Source organism: Coregonus lavaretus (assembly GCF_964263955.1).
Source record: "Coregonus lavaretus genome assembly, contig: HAP1_SCAFFOLD_1791, whole genome shotgun sequence".
Classification (NCBI taxonomy): domain Eukaryota; kingdom Metazoa; phylum Chordata; class Actinopteri; order Salmoniformes; family Salmonidae; genus Coregonus; species Coregonus lavaretus.
The window spans coordinates 12,501-22,500 of record NW_028166113.1 but is presented as its reverse complement, the minus strand read 5'-3'; the positions used below and the strand labels follow the sequence as shown (position 1 = coordinate 22,500).

The following is a 10,000-nucleotide window of genomic DNA, read 5'->3' as shown; positions in this document are numbered from 1 at the left end:
TTTAGGTGATAGGTGGGATGGACAGAGTAGCTGAGGGGTGGGGTTTAGGTGATAGGTGGGATGGACAGAGTAGCTGAGGGGTGGGGTTTAGGTGATAGGTGGGATGGACAGAGTAGCTGAGGGGTGGGGTTTAGGTGATAGGTGGGATGGACAGAGTAGCTGAGGGGTGGGGTGGGTGATAGATTAATTATTAATGACTAATTATTACACCCTGAAACTGTGTATAATGTGTTAGAAATGTGTGAGTGTAGGACCAGTAAAGATTATGACATTGTGCTACTATTTAGCAATGTGAGTAAGAGTTAGACCAGACAACAAAGGACAAGGAGAACTGGCTACAGACAACTGGGAAACTAAGATAAAGAGGCCTCCCAATTTAGGGAGGGGAGAAACTGTTATGAAAACATGGTGCAGAATATTGTGAGAACGGCAATAACTGAGTAAAGCAGGGAGTAGGATGTGTGTGTGTGTGTGTGTGTATGTATGTGTGTATGCATGTGTGTATATGTGTGTGTGAACTGAAGGTCAGTAGAGCAGTTTTAGAGTGGAAAACTACAGCCCGCCTACAGAGGGAAGGGATTTCTTTTTGTATGACGTATGAGTATAAAAGATGGACTCTGAAATTGTGATGGCAGAATTCTCAATGAATAAATATCTCTGACTATGCAGACCGGGACTCTGGCCGTTACTTAAATCCCAAAAGACTTACAACCTTTTGGGAGACGCACAGAGACACTAAAATAGTTTGTTAAATAATTAACAGTGGGATGGACAGAGTAGCTGAGGGGTGGGGTTAAGAAGATAGGTGGGATGGACAGAGAGTAGCTGAGGGGTGGGGTTTAAAAGCTCATGTTCTATAATAGTTATGACTGAAAACAAGATATATAATGTATACCGTATGTGTTTAAGTACTGTCTATCCAGATATGTACAGTACCAGTCAAAAGCTTGGACACACCTACTCTAAGGGTTTTTCTTTATTTTTACTATTTTCTACATTGTAGAATAATAGTGAAGACATCAAAACTATGAAATAACACATATGGAATCATGTAGTAACCAAAAAAGTGTTAAACAAATCAAATTATATGTTATATTTACGATTCTTCAAATAGCCACCCTTTGCCTTGATGACAGCTTTGCACACTCTTGGCTATTTGAAGAATCTCAAATATAAAATATATTTTGATTTGTTTAACACTGTTTTGGTTACTACATGATTCCATATGTGTTATATCATAGTTTTGTTGTCTTCACTATTATTCTACAATGTAAAAAATAGCAAAAATAAAGAAAAACCCTTGAATGAGTAGGTGTGTCCAAACTTTTGACTGGTAGTGTATATCAAATAACTATATTCTTGTTATGTAACTACTGTGAAAAAAAAATGCCATGTATGTAAAATGTGTGTAGAATGTACATGCAACAAGAAAATAAAAAGCTGTCAAAACAAAGTTATTTTGTCCTCCGAAGAGGGGGCGTGGTGGATGGACCAATAAAAAAAACAGTACCATGCGATTGAGGGACAGTTGTGACCTTTCTTGATGATCTAAGCTGCTAGTGTAGTACTACCCTGATATACTGTCCTGAGACAGGCTGTGTAGTACTACCCTGATATACTGTCCTGAGACAGGCTGTGTAGTACTACCCTGATATACTGTCCTGAGACAGGCTGTGTAGTACTACCCTGATATACTGTCCTGAGACAGGCTGTGTAGTACTACCCTGATATACTGTCCTGAGACAGGCTGTGTAGTACTACCCTGATATACTGTCCTGAGACAGGCTGTGTAGTACTACCCTGATATACTGTCCTGAGACAGGCTGTGTAGTACTACCCTGATATACTGTCCTGAGACAGGCTGTGTAGTACTTCCCTGATATACTGTCCTGAGACAGGCTACCCTGATATACTGTCCTGAGACAGGCTGTGTAGTACTACCCTGATATACTGTCCTGAGACAGGCTGTGTAGTACTACCCTGATATACTGTCCTGAGACAGGCTGTGTAGTACTACCCTGATATACTGTCCTGAGACAGGCTGTGTAGTACTACCCTGATATACTGTCCTGAGACAGGCTGTGTAGTACTACCCTGATATACTGTCCTGAGACAGGCTGTGTAGTACTACCCTGATATACTGTCCTGAGACAGGCTGTGTAGTACTACACTGATATACTGTCCTGAGACAGGCTGTGTAGTACTACCCTGATATACTGTCCTGAGACAGGCTGTGTAGTACTACCCTGATATACTGTCCTGAGACAGGCTGTGTAGTACTACCCTGATATACTGTCCTGAGACAGGCTGTGTAGTACTACCCTGATATACTGTCCTGAGACAGGCTGTGTAGTACTACCCTGATATACTGTCCTGAGACAGGCCGTGTAGTACTGGAGGGATGGTCTGATCTATACAGTATGTAGTCATGGAGGGATGATCTATACAGTATGTAGTCATGGAGGGATGATCTATACAGTATGTACTCATGGAGGGATGATCTATACAGTATGTAGTCATGGAGGGATGATCTATACAGTATGAAGTCATGGAGGGATGGTCTGATCTATACAGTATGTAGTCATGAAGGGATGATCTGATCTATACAGTATGTACTCATGGAGGGATGATCTATACAGTATGTAGTCATGGAGGGATGGTCTATACAGTATGTTGTCATGGAGGGATGATCTGTATAGTATGTATACTATATATACTATATATATGGTCCTCTGTAGCTCAATTGGTAGAGCACAGCGCTTGTAATGCCAGGGTAGAGGGTTCGATCCCCGGGACCACCCATACATAAAAATGTATGCACACATGACTGTAAGTCGCTTTGGATAAAAGCGTCTGCTAAATGGCTTATTATTATATTATTATGTACTCATGGAGGGCTGATCTATACAGTATGTAGTCATTGAGGGATGATCTGATCTATACAGTATGTAGTCATGGAGGGATGATCTGATCTATACAGTATGTACTCATGGAGGGATGATCTATACAGTATGTAGTCATGGAGGGATGATCTAAACAGTATGTAGTCATTGAGGGATGATCTGATCTATACAGTATGTAGTCATGGAGGGATGATCTGATCTATACAGTATGTACTCATGGAGGGATGATCTATACAGTATGTAGTCATGGAGGGATGATCTATACAGTATGTAGTCATGGAGGGATGATCTGATCTATACAGTATGTACTCATGGAGGGCTGATCTATACAGTATGTAGTCATGGAGGGATGATCTATACAGTATGTAGTCATGGAGGGATGATCTGATCTATACAGTATGTACTCATGGAGGGCTGATCTATACAGTATGTAGTCATGGAGGGATGATCTATACAGTATGTACTAATGGAGGGATGATCTGATCTATACAGTATGTAGTCATGGAGGGATGATCTATACAGTATGTAGTCATGGATGGATGATCTATACAGTATGTACTCATGGAGGGATGATCTATACAGTATGTAGTCATGGAGGGATGATCTGATCTATACAGTATGTAGTCATGGAGGGCTGATCTATACAGTATGTAGTCATGGAGGGATGATCTATACAGTATGTAGTCATGGAGGGCTGATCTATACAGTATGTACTCATGGAGGGATGATCTATACAGTATGTACTCATGGAGGGATGATCTGATCTATACAGTATGTAGTCATGGAGGGCTGATCTATACAGTATGTAGTCATGGAGGGATGATCTATATAGTATGTACTCATGGAGGGCTGATCTATACAGTATGTACTCATGGAGGGATGATCTATACAGTATGTACTCATGGAGGGATGATCTATACAGTATGTACTCATGGAGGGATGATCTGATCTATACAGTATGTAGTCATGGAGGGATGATCTATACAGTATGTCCTCATGGAGGGATGATCTATACAGTATGTAGTCATGGAGGGATGATCTGATCTATACAGTATGTCCTCATGGAGGGATGATCTATACAGTATGTAGTCATGGAGGGATGATCTGATCTATATAGTATGTACTCATGGAGGGATGATCTATACAGTATGTAGTCATGGAGGGATGATCTGATCTATACAGTATGTCCTCATGGAGGGATGATCTATACAGTATGTAGTCATGGAGGGATGATCTGATCTATACAGTATGTCCTCATGGAGGGATGATCTATACAGTATGTAGTCATGGAGGGATGATCTGATCTATATAGTATGTACTCATGGAGGGATGATCTATACAGTATGTCCTCATGGAGGGATGATCTATACAGTATGTAGTCATGGAGGGATGATCTATACAGTATGTAGTCATGGAGGGATGATCTATATAGTATGTACTCATGGAGGGATGATCTATACAGTATGTAGTCATGGAGGGATGATCTGATCTATACAGTATGTCCTCATGGAGGGATGATCTATACAGTATGTAGTCATGGAGGGATGATCTGATCTATATAGTATGTACTCATGGAGGGATGATCTATACAGTATGTCCTCATGGAGGGATGATCTATACAGTATGTAGTCATGGAGGGATGATCTGATCTATATAGTATGTACTCATGGAGGGATGATCTATACAGTATGTCCTCATTGAGGGATGATCTATACAGTATGTAGTCATGGAGGGATGATCAATACAGTATGTAGTCATGGAGGGCTGATCTATACAGTATGTACTCATGGAGGGATGATCTATACAGTATGTACTCATGGAGGGCTGATCTATACAGTATGTAGTCATGGAGGGCTGATCTATACAGTATGTACTCATGGAGGGCTGATCTATACAGTATGTAGTCATGGAGGGATGATCTGATCTATATAGTATGTACTCATGGAGGGATGATCTATACAGTATGTCCTCATGGAGGGATGATCTATACAGTATGTAGTCATGGAGGGATGATCTATACAGTATGTAGTCATGGAGGGCTGATCTATACAGTATGTACTCATGGAGGGATGATCTATACAGTATGTACTCATGGAGGGCTGATCTATACAGTATGTACTCATGGAGGGCTGATCTATACAGTATGTACTCATGGAGGGATGATCTATACAGTATGTACTCATGGAGGGATGATCTATACAGTATGTAGTCATGGAGGGCTGATCTATACAGTATGTACTCATGGAGGGCTGATCTATACAGTATGTACTCTTGGAGGGATGATCTATACAGTATGTAGTCATGGAGGGATGATCTATACAGTATGTACTCATGGAGGGATGATCTATACAGTATGTACTCATGGAGGGATGATCTATACAGTATGTAGTCATGGAGGGATGATCTATACAGTATGTACTCATGGAGGGATGATCTATACAGTATGTACTCATGGAGGGATGATCTATACAGTATGTACTCATGGAGGGGTGATCTATACAGTATGTAGTCATGGAGGGATGATCTATACAGTATGTAGTCATGGAGGGATGATCTATACAGTATGTACTCATGGCGGGATGATCTATATAGTATGTACTCATGGAGGGATGATCTATATAGTATGTACTCATGGAGGGCTGATCTATACAGTATGTACTCATGGAGGGATGATCTATATAGTATGTACTCATGGAGGGATGATCTATATAGTATGTACTCATGGAGGGATGATCTATACAGTATGTACTCGTGGAGGGATGATCTATACAGTATGTACTCGTGGAGGGATGATCTATATAGTATGTACTCATGGAGGGCTGGCTGCTGGTCTCGTGCTCCAACTCCTCTTCCTCTATACATGGGCTGATGAAGGGCCTCTCCCCCCCGGGCAGCAGGGCCTGGCTCTGGCTGCTGTACATGTGCAGGTTGAGGGGCCCCAGGAGAGTGCAGGAGCCCGACGCAGCAGGGGCCCCGCCGCCAGACCCCCCGCTACTCGACGCTGTACGTTTGAAGGGGTTGGAGTGATCGAACAGGGACACAGCAATGGAGGCTCGCGTTCTGGCACCTGGGAGACGGGAGAGGACATGACGGGTTAGTCATATATTCAGGGACAGCTTTGTTGTAATGAACGTCAAAACTCATCCTAAATTATACTGAAAATGATGCGGTAGTTTCATCACTCCTATAACTGAGAACTAAGAATGTTTAAGTGTGGCCTTAACACAAGCTGTGTGCAGTAACATCCTGGTCCCAGAGCGTGGTTTAGTTTGGTGGTTACCTCGTCCCTTCATGATGTAGTCTATAGCCCTGTCGTTGATGGCAGAATCACTGGGTTTAATGTCCAGGAACGGCTTGTTACCCACTCCCATGGAAACCAGCTCCTGGTTACGGATCTCTGAACACACAACACAGAGATGAATTAACCACACTGAGCCAACCCAGACAGACACAGATAGTAACACAGAGATGAATTAACCACACTGAGCCAACCCAGACAGACACAGATAGTAACACAGAGATGAATTAACCACACTGAGCCAACCCAGACAGACACAGATAGTAACACAGAGATGAATTAACCACACTGAGCCAACCCAGACAGACACAGATAGTAACACAAAGATGAATTAACCACACTGAGCCAACCCAGACAGACACAGATAGTAACACAAAGATTAATTAACCACACTGAGCCAACCCAGACAGACAGTCGATAGTAACACAGAGATGAATTAACCACACTGAGCCAACCCAGACAGACACAGATAGATACAAAGATGAATTAACCACACTGAGCCAACCCAGACAGACCCAGATAGATACAAAGATGAATTAAACACACTGAGCCAACCCAGACAGACCCAGATAGATACAAAGATGAATTAACCACACTGAGCCAACCCAGACAGACCCAGATAGATACAAAGATGAATTAACCACACTGAGCCAACCCAGACAGACCCAGATAGATACAAATATGAATTAACCACACTGAGCCAACCCAGACAGACCCAGATAGATACAAATATGAATTAAACACACTGAGCCAACCCAGACAGACAGTCGATAGTAACACAAAGATGAATTAACCACACTGAGCCAACCCAGACAGACACAGATAGTAACACAAAGATTAATTAACCACACTGAGCCAACCCAGACAGACAGTCGATAGTAACACAGAGATGAATTAACCACACTGAGCCAACCCAGACAGACACAGATAGTAACACAGAGATGAATTAACCACACTGAGCCAACCCAGACAGACACAGATAAAACTTTTATCCACTGTTATGCTCTTGGTATTCTCTCTCTCAATTCAATTTAAGGGTTTTATTGCCATGGGTGGGCGGTCCCTCTCTCTCTCTCTCCCTCCCCCCCTCTCTCCCTCCCCCCTCCCTCCCTCCCTCCCTCCCTCCCTCCCTCCCTCCCCCCCTCCCTCCCTACCTTTATTCCGTGTAGCCTGCTGCCAGAGGATACGTGCGATGTTGGAGGTCCAGGCATGTTTGATGTCTGTGTTGGAGGCCTGCAGAACGTACGTCTGGTTCTTACTGGTCCTGCGTCTGAACCACACCTCGAAACGAAGACCGTTGTCCCCAGACATCTCGGTCATCCCCACATCCGCCGTCTGGAAGGAGGGAGGGAGATGACGCGATTCCCAGCAAAATAACATTCTATTTTTTCCAAGATTCTAAGTTTTTGCTTATCACATCTCTACATTGTAAAAACTAAAGGGGAACCACATCCCTGTCACCACTACAACTGACCACAGTATAACCACATCCCTGTCACCACTACAACTGACCACAGTATAACCACATCCCTGTCACCACTACAACTGACCACAGTATAACCACATCCCTGTCACCACTACAACTGACCACAGTATAACCACATCCCTGTCACCACTACAACTGACCACAGTATAACCACATCCCTGTCACCACTACAACTGACCACAGTATAACCACATCCCTGTCACCACTACAACTGACCACAGTATAACCACATCCCTGTCACCACTACAACTGACCACAGTATAACCACATCCCTGTCACCACTACAACTGACCACAGTATAACCACATCCCTGTCACTACTACAACTGACCACAGTATAACCACATCCCTGTCACCACTACAACTGACCACAGTATAACCACATCCCTGTCACCACTACAACTGACCACAGTATAACCACATCCCTGTCACCACTACAACTGACCACAGTATAACCACATCCCTGTCACCACTACAACTGACCACAGTATAACCACATCCCTGTCACCACTACAACTGACCACAGTATAACCACATCCCTGTCACCACTACAACTGACCACAGTATAACCACATCCCTGTCACCACTACAACTGACCACAGTATAACCACATCCCTGTCACCACTACAACTGACCAAAGTATAACCACATCCCTGTCACTACTACAACTGACCACAGTATAACCACATCCCTGTCACCACTACAACTGGCCACAGTATAACCACATCCCTGTCACCACTACAACTGACCACAGTATAACCACATCCCTGTCACCACTACAACTGACCACAGTATAACCACATCCCTGTCACCACTACAACTGACCACAGTATAACCACATCCCTGTCACCACTACAACTGACCACAGTATAACCACATCCCTGTCACCACTACAACTGACCACAGTATAACCACATCCCTGTCACCACTACAACTGACCACAGTATAACCACATCCCTGTCACCACTACAACTGACCACAGTATAACCACATCCCTGTCACTACTACAACTGACCACAGTATAACCACATCCCTGTCACCACTACAACTGACCACAGTATAACCACATCCCTGTCACCACTACAACTGACCACAGTATCTCACCGTGCTTATTCTGTTTTGGTGCAACACCAACTGAAAATAATGTTTATAGGAGACCTTAAAGGAGGGTTTGTAGATATGCAGGGCCCTACCTTAAAGGAGGGTTTGTAGATATGGAGGGCCCAACCTTAAAGGAGGGTTTGTAGATATGGAGGGCCCAACCTTAAAGCAGGGTTTGTAGATATGGAGGGCCCAACCTTAAAGGAGGGTTTGTAGATATGGAGGGCCCTACCTTAAAGGAGGGTTTGTAGATATGGAGGGCCCAACCTTAAAGGAGGGTTTGTAGATATGGAGGGCCCAACCTTAAAGGAGGGTTTGTAGATATGGAGGGCCCAACCTTAAAGGAGGGTTTGTAGATATGGAGGGCCCAACCTTAAAGCAGGGTTTGTAGATATGGAGGGCCCAACCTTAAAGGAGGGTTTGTAGATATGGAGGGCCCTACCTTAAAGGAGGGTTTGTAGATATGGAGGGCCCAACCTTAAAGGAGGGTTTGTAGATATGGAGGGCCCTACCTTAAAGGAGGGTTTGTAGATATGGAGGGCCCTACCTTAAAGGAGGGTTTGTAGATATGGAGGGCCCAACCTTAAAGGAGGGTTTGTAGATATGGAGGGCCCAACCTTAAAGGAGGGTTTGTAGATATGGAGGGCCCAACCTTAAAGGAGGGTTTGTAGATATGGAGGGCCCAACCTTAAAGGAGGGTTTGTAGATATGGAGGGCCCTACCTTAAAGGAGGGTTTGTAGATATGGAGGGCCCAACCTTAAAGGAGTGTTTGTAGATGTAAACGTCCAGTCCTCCTTCGATGCGTTTGGGTTTACTGAACAGCACCAGGTCTTCAAACAGGAACACATGGCGCTGACACTTCTTCCTGCCGTACCAGATCCAGAACTCATCCTGTCTGACCAACTGACCCTGCTCCTTCAGATTCACCTGGGGAGGAGAAGAGAAGAGACAGGCTCAGTATACAAGAGTTCACGTTGCACGTTGCCATCCTCCCAAGTCTCGTTCCTCACGCCGCTGCTGTTTCTGAACACGAGGAAGTGAAAGTCCTGGCTGCTAAAGCAAGTCTAAAACCGTATCACTGTGGTATTTTACAATCCCCACTTGACACCGAGAGTTTGTCATATTATCATTGTACCATAACTTGTACCACACAGGAGGTTGGTGCCACCTTAATTGGGGAGGACTGGCTCGTGGTAATGGCTGGAGTGGAAT

The 10,000-nt window shown here is 43.9% G+C and overlaps 1 protein-coding gene across 1 annotated transcript in view; it reads right to left on the bottom strand.

The window, feature by feature from the left end:
• Positions 1–10,000, bottom strand: part of LOC311114059 (puratrophin-1-like) — a gene marked incomplete at its 5' end in the record, with an annotated part of 18,586 nt that overhangs the window by 3,383 nt on the left and 5,203 nt on the right. The window contains 4 exons of the mRNA XM_084189332.1: positions 5,713–5,970; positions 6,184–6,300; positions 7,356–7,536; positions 9,545–9,715. Coding sequence (XP_084045458.1) covers positions 5,713–5,970; positions 6,184–6,300; positions 7,356–7,536; positions 9,545–9,715 — 727 coding nt within the window. The remainder of the gene's footprint in view (positions 1–5,712; positions 5,971–6,183; positions 6,301–7,355; positions 7,537–9,544; positions 9,716–10,000) is intronic.